We start from the raw sequence: 13,405 nt of genomic DNA on the forward strand, positions 1-13,405 counted from the left end.
AGACAGCATGAATTTTATTTCTAAATTTATTAGATTAATGGTTTAATTTTTTCTTTCTTTCTTTCTTTCTTTCTTTCTTTCTTTCTTTCTTTCTTTCTTTCTTTCTTTCTTTCTTTCTTTCTTTCTTTCTTTCTTTCTTTCTTTCTTTCTTTCTTTCTTTCTTTCTCTCTTTCTCTCTTTCTCTCTTTCTCTCTTTCTCTCTTTCTCTCTTTCTCTCTTTCTCTCTTTCTCTCTTTCTCTCTTTCTTTCTTTCTTTCTTTCTTTCTTTCTTTCTTTCTTTCTTTCTTTCTTTCTTTCTCTCTCTTTCTCTCTTTCTCTCTTTCTTTAAGCAATGCAAATTCACAAGGAAACTTAAAGGGACATGAAACCAACATTTTTCTTTCATTATGAAGAGAGAGCTTACAATGTTAACCGACATTCCAATTTACTTCTTGTAGCAAATTTGCTTCCTTCCCTTGGTATCCGTTGTTAAAGGAGCAGCAGCTAACTCTCAGTAGTGCATTGCTGCCCCTGTGCCTACCTAGGTATGTTTTTCATCATAGGATACCAACAGAACAAAGCAAATTAGATAATAGAAGTAAGTTGCAGTGTTGTTTAGAATTGCACACTCTATATCACTGTTTTTCAAACCTCTCCTCAGACCTCCCTAACAGGCTAGATTTTGAGGATATCTGAACTGGAGCACAGGTGAAATAATCAGCTGATTAATAAACATGGTTATTTTACCTGCTCTCATCCAAGGTAATCCTAAAAACCTGGCCTGTTGGGGAGTTCTGAGGACAGGTTTGAAAACCAGTGCTCAATCTAAATCATAAAAGTTTGTTTGGCTTTACGGTCCCTTTAATAAAAACTAGCCACAGACTTGACGCTAATAAATAAAGCCTGCTTACAGGGGAGTACATACACACAAAATTAAAGTTCCTCTTTGACAAAGTGCCATAAGGGCGTAAAACGCTCCTGATGATGTAACTACTGTTTCTTGCACTCCTGTATGTTGTGCAGTAAACCTGAGTTTTATCTGCCCCAATAAATTGTTTTATCTACACGTATTGTGCTGAAGTTGTGGATTTTTACTTTACTCTTGATACACTGACAAGCCTGTCGAAGAGGAAGTTTAATTTTGTGTGTCCCTTTAATAACACATATAAGATTGTTCTGAAAGGTTAAAAGCCAAATTCCAAGTTCCCTCTAAGAAGCCATCAAGACCAAATAATGTTCTCATAATTTAAACTTAATTATTGATGCATCAAAACACTGCACCACAATCACTTTACAAAATCAAGCTGAATGCATATTACACATTTTGCAAAGTATTTGTTTTTTGCATTGTGTATACTGTCATGAGTGAGAGCTTAAATCCTAGAGTTTGGGAAACGCTAGGATTGATCATTGAAACAAATAATGGTGACATTTATTCATGACATATAAAATACTTAATGCTGAAAGCTCCTTTTATTTGTTTCAAGCATTCGCTGTTCTGAGCTGCTAAGGCAGCCCATGGCAGAACGCTGTTTTGCTAGAGAGGTGACGTTTTCACCTCTTAGCCAATAGCCTTGCAGGAAATTCGGCTTGGCGCCCTTGGGAGCTGGATTTCCCGCACGCTATTTGCTAAGAGGTGGAAACGTCACTTCTCTAGCAAAACAGCGTTCTGCCGTGGGCTGCCTTAGTAGCTCAGAACGGCGAAAACTTGAAACAAGTAAAGAAGTTTTCAGCATGAAGCATTTTATACTTCTTGAATGAAAGCCCCTTTTTTTGTTTCAATGCTAAATCCTAGTGTTTCACAAATTTCTGGTATTGCAGATATAATGACAGCGGTTTTGTTTTTGCTTTTTACAGAGTCTAAGAGAACCATTATCTAGTTCATCTGGAGCTTCCCCTGTTTCAAGCCCAACTGACCGTCAAGGAAGTGGAATGTTGCAGTATCTGCAGTCATGGTTCCCTGGTTGGGGAGGCTGGTATGGCTATCCACAGGAAACAAGAGATAATATTGAAGGGATGACTCAAGGACAGCAGGAACCTTGGAATCCCGACGATATCTTAGGTATATAATAAAAAAACAATTTATTTACTAGAGTACTTGATTGAAGCATGTTTTTTTTTTTTTGCAAAGAATAAGGCAAAGTCTTTTAAATAGCTAAGATATCTACACAAAACATTATTACATTTAATAAAAGCTAAGTCAATAAAAGTACTTTCTTTTGATTTCAGGCTTAGGGGATTAGTAACTCATATAATAAGTAAGACTCATTCAGAACAGGGAACAGTGCATTAATAACTCTCATCCAAATTAGGGTTCAACTGAATGACAAAGATGCATGGCTTTGTGAATCTATTTCCATGGGACCTGTATACTAAACTCTTTACTTCTAAACCATATAAGATTAAAGCGTGCATGTTAACATAATGCAGCATAGTGGGCTTATAATTTATTTGTGGTAAAACTTTAGATACAGGCAAATGAGAATACAAGGATAAATGCTTCTTGTTGTACGACATTTTTTATTTCATGATTCAGATAGAGAATACAATTTTAAACAACTTTCCAATTTACTTCTATTATTTAATTTGCTTCCTTCTCTTGTTATCCTTTGCTAAAAGGTTTATCTAGGTAAGCTCAGGAGCAGCAAAGAACCTAGGTTCTAGCTGCTGATTGGTGGCTGCATATATGTAAAATACAAAAAATATATACAATATTATAGCACACAGAGAAAGTCCAGCACTCACTTACAAGCTCTCAACTAAGATAAAAAGTAACAAGTTATGTAATCTCCCCAGACATATACAAAACACGGAAGGGGATTACCCATTGTAATTTACCTATTTGGGCAGTGCACCCAGACCTGTCTGGGGTTAACTGCCTGTGGCTCTGTGGACAGTGCAGCTTCCTGAGAGTGCTGTTTATTGCACCCAGGGCTGTGCATGTTGCAGGGTCATAGGATGTGCACCAGGTCCGGTCTGAGAGTGCTATCCCCTTCTGTGTTTTGTATATGTCTGGGGAGATTACATAAGCCCGTGCACCCTTCATTTTTTTCCCAGTTTGTTTGACTGTGAGCCTGCATTGTTTGGCTGTTTAGGGACCCAGGTTTTTGGAAGAGACCTTGACGTGGTACCTGGGCTTGTCCCATTTGGCCAGATGCGGTAACTAACTTTTCCATTGTTACTTTCTCTTGTAAGGTGTATCCAGTCCACGGGTTCATCCATTACTTGTGGGATATTCTCCTTCCCAATAGGAGTTGCAAGAAGACACCCCCAGCAGAGCTGTCTATATAGCTCCTCCCCTAACTGCCACCCCCAGTCATTCTCTTGCAACTCTCGACAAGAAAGGAAGTATCAAGAGATATGTGGTGACTTAGTGTAGTTTTACCTTCAATCAAGAGTTTGTTATTTTTAAACGGTACCGGCGTTGTACTGTTTTACTCTCAGGCAGAAATTAGAAGAAGAGTTCTGCCTGGAGGTTTGATGATCTTAGCGGTTTGTAACTAAGGTCCACTGCTGTTCTCACACATAACTGAAGAGTATGGGACAACTTCAGTTGGGGGAACGGTCTGCAGATTACCTGCTTTGAGGTATGTTCAGTATTTTTATTTCTAGAGAGATGAAATGAGTTCTAGAAAATGCTGACAGAGCCTTGTGTATATTCAGGTAAGCCTGATGCAGTGATTTAACAGCGACTGGGATCATGCTTACAAAACAGGGTAATACTCATGTTATTACTTATATTACTTAGTGACAAAACGTTTACATGACTTCTTAAATAGGACGTTTTTTCTCTGAGGGAGATAACTCTTTATTTGGGGCCTAGTTTCCACATGGCTAATCAGATACTCCTAGGATTACTTTCTTAAGGCCCTCTGGCATCCAGTACATGGTGGGAGGGGCCTATTTTAGCGCTCTAAATGCGCAGTTTTAATTCAGACTGAGACATCCAGCTTCCCTAGAGGAGTCCTCTGACACCTGAGGACCATTACAAGGGGTTTATTTCTGCACAAAATCGTATTTGAGGGCAGGTAGGAGCCTCAGCAGAGCTGTGGCAGGGTGCTCAACTGTCTTAACGTTTTTTAAATCCGGTTTGGGGCCTAAGGAGTTAATCATCCATTTGCAAGTGGGTGCAATGCTGCTTTAGTCCCTTACACACACTGTAAAAATTTCAAAGACTTTACTATATTTTTTCACTGTTTTGCAGTTTAAGTGTTAGTTTTTTTCTCTTAAAGGGACATTATACACTCATTTTTTCTTTGCATAAATGTTTTGTAGATAATCTATTTATATAGCCCATAAAGTTTTTTTTTTAAAATTAATGTATAGTTTTGCTTATTTTTAAATAACATTGCTCTGATTTTCAGACTCCTAACCAAGCCCCAAAGTTTTATGTGAATACGCTCGACTACCTACTCCAGCTTGCTCCTGTTTGTGTAAAGGGTCTTTTCATATGCAAAAGAAGGGGGAGGGGGGAGGGTCTTATTTGCCACTTACAGTGGGCTTTCCAGCTACCTTTTCAACAGAGCCAAAGTGACAGCTTCTAAGTAAGTTTTTAAACAGTTTTATACTGGATTTTTATATCAGTATCTGTGCATCTTATTCTTTATAGCAGTGTCTATTACATGCAGTTATATGAAAATGAGTGTATACTGTCCCTTTAAAGGCACAGTAACGTTTTTGTTTAATTGCTGTTTTACCTTTATTAAAGTGTTTTCCAAGCTTGCTTGTCTCATTACTAGTCTGTTAAACATGTCTGACATAGAGGAAACTCTTTGTTCAATATGTTTAGAAGCCATGGTGGAACCCCCTTTTAGAATGTGTACCAAATGTACTGAAATTTCTATAAACTATAAAGACCATATTATGGCGTTTAAAGATTTATCTCCAGGGGGTTCTCTGACTGAAAAAAGGGAGATTATGCCATCTAGCTCTCCCCATGTGTCAGAACTTATAACTCCCGCTCAAGTGACGCCAAGTACATCTAGCACGTCTAATTCTTTTACCTTACAGGACATGGCGGCAGTTATGAATAATACCCTCACAGAGGTATTGTCCAAACTGCCAGGGCTACAAGGAAAGCGAGACAGCTCTGGGGCTAGAACTAATACAGAGCTTTCTGATGCTTTATTGCCTGTGTCCGATATACCCTCACAATACTCAGAAGCCGAGGCAGGTGAGCTTCTATCTGTGGGTGACATTTCAGACTCAGGGAAGGCGTTACTTCAGTCTGATTCTGAAATGACAGCGTTTAAATTTAAGCTTGAACACCTCCGCTTATTGCTTAGGGAGGTTTTAGCGACTCTGGATGACTGTAACCCCATTGTGGTTCCAGAGAAATTGTGTAAAATGGACAAATACTTTGCAGTGCCTGTTTACACTGATGTTTTTCCAGTCCCTAAGAGGTTTTTCGGAAATTATTACTAAGGAATGGGATAGTCCAGGTGTGCCGTTCTCTCCCCCTCCTGCTTTCAAAAAGATGTTTCCCATAGATGCCGCCATGCGGGACTCGTGGCAGATGGTCCCTAAGGTGGAGGGAGCAGTCTCTACCCTAGCTAAGCGTACAACTATCCCCGTCAAGGACAGTTGTGCTTTCCTAGATCCTGTGGATAAAAAATTGGAGGGTCTCCTTAAGAACATTTTTATACATCAAGGTTTTATTCTCCAGCCTCTTGCATGCATAGCCCCAGTTACTGCTGCAGCGGCTTTTTGGTTTGAGTCTCTTGAGGAGGCTCTGCAGGTAGAGACCCCGTTAGACGATATTCTAGACAGGATTAAAGCTCTTAAGTTAGCTAATTCCTTTATTTCTGACGCCGTTTTTCAGTTAACCAAACTAACGGCTAAGAATTCAGGTTTTGCCATTTTGGCGCGTAGGGTGCTATGGCTTAAGTCCTGGTCAAAAACAGTTCCTGAAACACAGAAAAAAGAGAGGCGCTCTTCGTGTAATATGTCCTAGAACGATGTGACCAGATGTATTAAGCAATGGAAATATACTCACAAACGACCATGCACCCACAGTGCAATAACGAGCAGGCCGAAACTTCGGAGCCGTTCGGCTGACTCACTAAGACGATAGGCACTTGGGACCAAAGCGAGGCTCACCAGAATGACCACTTCCGTTGGTGTGTGGGACCAGGATACCAAACTGCTGGCAAAAAGAATGTAACCCTTGGTGTGGGAGCTCCAACCAGGCGGAGGTCCCAAATCGTTAAAGGGAAAGATTAAATCCAATGTCCAGAGCAAGGATTAAACAGTAATTTCTTTATTAAAAACAATTAAAAGTTGTTGCTTAGCAACGCGTTTCTCGGCTGAGTGCCGTTTCTTCAGGCTAATATTGAGATACTGATACCTTGCTCTATTTATACACCCTAGACTAATCAACTGCTGCAAATTGCTCACACACTAGTTTACGAATGGCCTATCAGAGTTAAGCTAAACTGACATGCCCATATTGATTCGACCTATGGTATAGGTTGTATGAGATAATTCCCATAACTTAAAAATATATGTTTATACATAATTTACCGTCTCATTTAAGGAGAAATTATGGTGCGGCTGTGGCAATATACTCTCGTCTTTTTATACATTGCTAAATTGCTTGAAATATAATATATTTCATTTCGAATCTCAGCGGACTATATAAACCTCTAATAGGCAACATAATGATACAAAAAGTAAATGATGTACATTGTAATTGCTAGTATTGAAAAATCTATGATTAAATATAATACAATAAATGAATTTCTATAAATAATAAAATATAAAAAAATATATATATACACTCTTAGCAATTTGAGTATTCAAAAGGCTGATAGGACTATAATCTTAAAATTCCTCATACTTATAGCGCTTAATTTGAAATTCTTTTGTTATTCCTTTGGCGTTCTTTTGAACTTATAATATAATTGACAAAATGAGTTAAATCCTAGTGCTGTTATTCATATGACGTATCTAGAAACAAATGCCATATATATTGTTCACAAGTACCACATATGGCCAACATGACTATGGTATAGTGGGCTACCAAATTATATCAAAAACTTCACCCATAAAAATGACTAATTAATAAATAACGTACTACTATTAGCCTATATCATTGTCTAGTTGGTTGTTGAAATATGGTATAGAAAGACCCAACAGTGATATTTAATTTTGTACATGATTATTACCTCCCACCAATACAAATATTTTGATTAAATAAAGGATGTGTGTGCATACTAGTATAAATAATAGTGTTAGGTTCCTTGTGATCTTTAAGTACCTATATTGTGAAAAATAATATATTTGAATTAGAATTAAATATATAATAACATATAAATATAATAATAGACCCCTAATATGAATAGTGGTACTAACTCAGTGAGTAGACTAAATCTCTTAACAAGCTATATCTGTGTCTAGTGTCAAATGTCGGCCTCTAATAGTGAGGCAGTATACTTCTATTGTTTAACTAGTGTCGGCTTGTGTGTAGTGTTGTGTGAATATTATTAGATTGTAAAATAAACTATATGGGGAATATTAGTGAGTAAAGGATTGAGGTGCTTAGATAAATGATTATAGACCCAGAATCGGTATGTGTATATGTTTGCTCCTTGTGTCACTATATATGGTGTCGATAGAGTGAAAGTAGTGAATATGTGCTGATGTAAATAGTGGTATTGGCTTATCTCACAAGTACAAACATATGTGTGTATAATGTTGATAATGTGTATATGATATCGATGTGGGTGCCAATATGAACGAGTGGATTGGGAAATAGGGCCCTATATGGCTATGTTATGGAATTATATTATTAACCATATATGTCAGAAAGCTGCTAGATCCACATTCAAATTCAAACCAAATGGATGGATAGTTTTGAGTTTGTGGATCCAGTAAGTTTCTCTCTGCCTAAGCCTCATAAAGCGGTTATACAAATGTGATGCAGGGATTTCTTCTATAGGTGTAATCCTATAGCAGTTAGGATCACCTTCATGTTTAACATGACAATGTGTGATCACACTATGAGATTTCTTATTTCGTAGTATACTACAGTAATGTTCTGACCATCTGTGGCTAAGGCGTCTAATAGTGCGCCCTATATATTGGATCCCACAGACACAAGATAATAAATAAATGACATAGTGTGAAGCACAAGATAATTTACTTTTGATTTTATACGATTTCTTGTTCACAAATGATTGAAAAATTGTTTTTTTATCCTCAATGTGGTCGCACATTTTACAGTTTCTGACCTTGCATTTGTATGCTCCTTTTTTGGCTATGTAATGAGATTTATGAGGAATGCTTTTACTTGTGTTATTCTTATGTTTCACTATCTTACTAGGTGCCAGTATGTTCTTGATATTTGGTGCTCTCTTGTAAACTATCAAGGGTTTATCTCCTATTAACTCAGTTAAGATTGGATCCCGTTTCAATATTCTCCAATGTTTGTTTAGAATTTTGCTTATAAGATCATAATTACAGTTAAATTGGGTGATAAATCTAACTTCTGAATATTTGAATGACTTTCCTGATTCTTTGGATGAACATTGGAAATACTCCTCCCTATTCTCAAGTCTAGCGCGGTTATAACTTTGATTAATAATATCCAATGGGTAATTTTTTTCAATAAATCTGTCTCTTAGTAACAGGCTTTGTTGCTCATAATCAGACACCTTATTGCAATTGCGTCTTAAACGTTTGAATTGCCCATATGGAATATTTCTTTTCCATGGGTAGTAGTGATTGCTGGAAAAATCGAGATAGCTGTTGCTATCAACAGTTTTGAAGTGTGTCTGACTGTCTACCCCTCCCTGATTATTTAATGTTAAACATAAATCTAAAAATACCACTGTGTCAGGGTGTATACAGCTTGTAAAAATCAAACCTCTATCATTGTCATTTAAATGATCTACAAATTGTTGTGCTTCTGTGTTAGTGCCCTTCCATAAAATAATAAGATCATCTATAAATCTGCCATAGTACACCAGGTTCGCCCCAAATGCTGACTCGTATATATAATGTTTTTCGAACCAGCCCATGTATAGATTCGCGAAGCTTGGGGCGAACCTGGTGCCCATGGCAGTTCCCCTAATTTGTAAATAATATTCATCCTGAAAAATAAAATAATTGTGTTGTAAAATGAACATAATTAATTGTAATATAAATTGTTTTTGGAGAGGGGGTATATACCAATCACCATCCAGAAATGTACCTACAGCCTCTACACCCAAGTTGTGAGGAATATTAGAGTACAAAGCCTGTACATCACATGTTATCCATATAGACCCCTGTGGGACTTGGATAGAATTAAGTTTGTAAAGCAAGTCAGAAGAATCCTTGATATAAGAGTCTAGATTGACAACATATTTTTGAAGAAAATGATCGACATATGCCGAAGAATTCTCTGTTAGACTACCTATGCCCGCCACTATCGGCCTCGCCGGAGGATTGTGGGCATCCTTGTGGATTTTGGGGAGGTGATAGTAGAAGGCACAGCTAGGTTCACAAGGGATCAAAAATTCTTTTTCTTTTTTATTTACAATTCCTTCTTGATAAGCAAATTTAACAAGACTAGTTAGTACTTTGAGGTATTCAGAAGTGGGGTCTTCGGTAAGGAGGGAATAATAGGATTTATCTTGTAATATTTTGTTAGCTTCCTTGAGATAATCCTCCAGATTCTGGAGGACTATCCCACCCCCCTTATCGGCTTGACGAATCACCAAATTGGTGTTATTTTTAAGACAGTCCAAAGCTTTTAGTTCATTTGGAAATAAATTTTTATGTTTTGTATTTTTAGGAAGCATTTCTAGTTCTTCTAGTACCAATTCTTTAAAAATTTCAATATGTGCATTGTTTGATATATGAGGATTAAAATTAGATTTATTTCTGAAGTCTGTTTGTATATAACCTTCACTTAGCTGTGCTAATAAAGTGTCAGGTTCATAGAAAGGAACATTTGGTATATTTCTTGTCTCCATGGAATCTGTCAGGATAGGCTGTGCCTTTAAATCTTTTAGTTTACGTTCCGCAAAATATTTTTGCATGTTTAGTTTTTGGGTAAATCTATTAAGATCAACAAATAGGTTGAATATATTGTGGGAATTGGAAGGGCTAAATGATAGTCCCTTACCCAATAGCCTAATTTCGTCATCAGTGAGATCATGACTTGATAAATTAAAAATCCCTTTCTTTAGTCTTTGTAGTCTTGCTTTTTTGGAGGAGGTCCCGCTCCCTCTACACCCCCGTCTATGAATGGTCTTTTTCCTTTTTGTGCTATTGTTTGTGTAGTTAGGGGTTCCAAATAACTGGCAATTTTCCTTTGGGACCAAGACTGTTGTCTTGGTCTCTCTTCTAAAAAAAGAGAATTGTCAGAGACGCTGGGATAATTGCAATTTCCTTGATTGGAAGATATAGGTGGTCCCCCACTAGCCAGGTTGGAATTATCTTCCAACACCTCATATCTATTAGATATGGTAATATTATGTGAAGGATTTGATTCACTATGCATTCTAATTGGTGGTTCACGCCTATTGTCAGTGTCATTGAATCTGGAGTTATTATGCCATACTGGTTTATTGTAATTATTATAGTGTCGTGGGGAATTTTGATGTGTGTGACCATTGGGAGCATAATGTTGTTTGTGCCAAATGATATTAGTGTCATTACGGTTAGATTTATGATTCATATTATTGTGATTATGTCTTCTACCTACTGTTGTCCAACTGTTCTCCTCTAACCTATTAGTGGGAATGTTCTGAGAAACCTCATTAGATTGTTGGGCTGAATTTCTATGATCTGATTGATAACCTGATGTATAGTTGTGTTGCTCGGTTTCCCTTTCCTGCATCGTGTTACTTCCTATAAATTTGTTAGGCTTATGTTGGTTTCTTTGTCTACGTCTGCCATGGTTATATGTGTGGATTTCGCCCCTATTATAATCACCTTCATCTCTTAATAGCTTGCGATTTTTATTTTCTAATAATTCCCTCTGGAAATTGTCAGTCCTCTGTAATGTCAATTTGTTCAGCTCTTCATATTCTGTTGATGTTTTAAATTTATCTAAATGAAGTTGTATTTTTTCTATCTCTATAGTAATTTTGGCTACTAAGGCTTCTCTATGTGATATCAATATTTTCATTAGCCTAATGGAACAGTCTCCTAGGGTTTCTTCCCATTTGTTTAGGAGTTCTAAATCGTCTTTGAATGAACAATTTTTAAATATTCTAAGTCCCCTAGGGATTTGTTTTCTTTCAATATATTTTTTTAACATTACTGCATCCCACCAGTGTCTGCATTCGGTGTTAATTAGTTCTTCTAATTTGGAAAATGATGAGTGTAAAGTTAGTTCATCTATGTTAGTATTAACATCGAATGCAGTATTCGTGGGTGTTACGATAGAGACCATTGATAGCCTCTTTTTAACTCTTTCATTGACAGATAACATTATGGCTGCAAAATACCTCTATATGAAAAAAATACAAAACAAACTAACACCTTACCCTACAGGGAATAAGTGTCAAAAGGAAGGGAGGTGCGCCAAATTCAACTAATACAACAAACAATAAATGCAAAAATAAAAACAATATAAAAGAAATAAAGGAAATAAAGTCCGGATTAAATTGGTGAGTGACAAAAAAGTCCATATAAACAATTCCTGTTGCTGGGGAATTGGCAGCTCTCTCCACAGATTATCGATACAAAAACAGTTCCTGAAACACAGAAAAAAGAGAGGCGCTCTTCGTGTAATATGTCCTAGAACGATGTGACCAGATGTATTAAGCAATGGAAATATACTCACAAACGACCATGCACCCACAGTGCAATAACGAGCAGGCCGAAACTTCGGAGCCGTTCGGCTGACTCACTAAGACGATAGGCACTTGGGACCAAAGCGAGGCTCACCAGAATGACCACTTCCGTTGGTGTGTGGGACCAGGATACCAAACTGCTGGCAAAAAGAATGTAACCCTTGGTGTGGGAGCTCCAACCAGGCGGAGGTCCCAAATCGTTAAAGGGAAAGATTAAATCCAATGTCCAGAGCAAGGATTAAACAGTAATTTCTTTATTAAAAACAATTAAAAGTTGTTGCTTAGCAACGCGTTTCTCGGCTGAGTGCCGTTTCTTCAGGCTAATATTGAGATACTGATACCTTGCTCTATTTATACACCCTAGACTAATCAACTGCTGCAAATTGCTCACACACTAGTTTACGAATGGCCTTTCAGAGTTAAGCTAAACTGACATGCCCATATTGATTCGACCTATGGTATAGGTTGTATGAGATAATTCCCATAACTTAAAAATATATGTTTATACATAATTTACCGTCTCATTTAAGGAGAAATTATGGTGCGGCTGTGGCAATATACTCTCGTCTTTTTATACATTGCTAAATTGCTTGAAATATAATATATTTCATTTCGAATCTCAGCTGACTATATAAACCTCTAATAGGCAACATAATGATACAAAAAGTAAATGATGTACATTGTAATTGCTAGTATTGAAAAATCTATGATTAAATATAATACAATAAATGAATTTCTATAAATAATAAAATATAAAAAAATATATATATACACTCTTAGCAATTTGAGTATTCAAAAGGCTGATAGGACTATAATCTTAAAATTCCTCATACTTATAGCGCTTAATTTGAAATTCTTTTGTTATTCCTTTGGCGTTCTTTTGAACTTATAATATAATTGACAAAATGAGTTAAATCCTAGTGCTGTTATTCATATGACGTATCTAGAAACAAATGCCATATATATTGTTCACAAGTACCACATATGGCCAACATGACTATGGTATAGTGGGCTACCAAATTATATCAAAAACTTCACCCATAAAAATGACTAATTAATAAATAACGTACTACTATTAGCCTATATCATTGTCTAGTTGGTTGTTGAAATATGGTATAGAAAGACCCAACAGTGATATTTAATTTTGTACATGATTATTACCTCCCACCAATACAAATATTTTGATTAAATAAAGGATGTGTGTGCATACTAGTATAAATAATAGTGTTAGGTTCCTTGTGATCTTTAAGTACCTATATTGTGAAAAATAATATATTTGAATTAGAATTAAATATATAATAACATATAAATATAATAATATATAATAGACCCCTAATATGAATAGTGGTACTAACTCAGTGAGTAGACTAAATCTCTTAACAAGCTATATCTGTGTCTAGTGTCAAATGTCGGCCTCTAATAGTGAGGCAGTATACTTCTATTGTTTAACTAGTGTCGGCTTGTGTGTAGTGTTGTGTGAATATTATTAGATTGTCCTGGTCAGCAGACCTTACTTCAAAGTCTAAACTTCTTAACATCCCCTTCAAGGGACAGACCCTATTTGGGCCTGGTCTGAAGGAGATCATTTCTGATATTACTGGAGGAAAAGGTCACGCCCTTCCTCAGGATAGGTCCAA

The 13,405-nt window shown here is 36.6% G+C and overlaps 1 protein-coding gene across 3 annotated transcripts in view; it reads left to right on the forward strand.

Moving 5' to 3' along the window:
* Positions 1–13,405, forward strand: part of VPS13D (vacuolar protein sorting 13 homolog D) — a 1,255,097-nt gene that overhangs the window by 24,748 nt on the left and 1,216,944 nt on the right. For all 3 annotated transcript variants that reach the window (XM_053690423.1, XM_053690422.1, XM_053690424.1), the window contains exon 12: positions 1,837–2,041. In XM_053690423.1, coding sequence (XP_053546398.1) covers positions 1,837–2,041 — 205 coding nt within the window. The remainder of the gene's footprint in view (positions 1–1,836; positions 2,042–13,405) is intronic.

Source organism: Bombina bombina, chromosome 8, assembly GCF_027579735.1.
Source record: "Bombina bombina isolate aBomBom1 chromosome 8, aBomBom1.pri, whole genome shotgun sequence".
NCBI classification, from domain to species: Eukaryota; Metazoa; Chordata; class Amphibia; order Anura; family Bombinatoridae; genus Bombina; species Bombina bombina.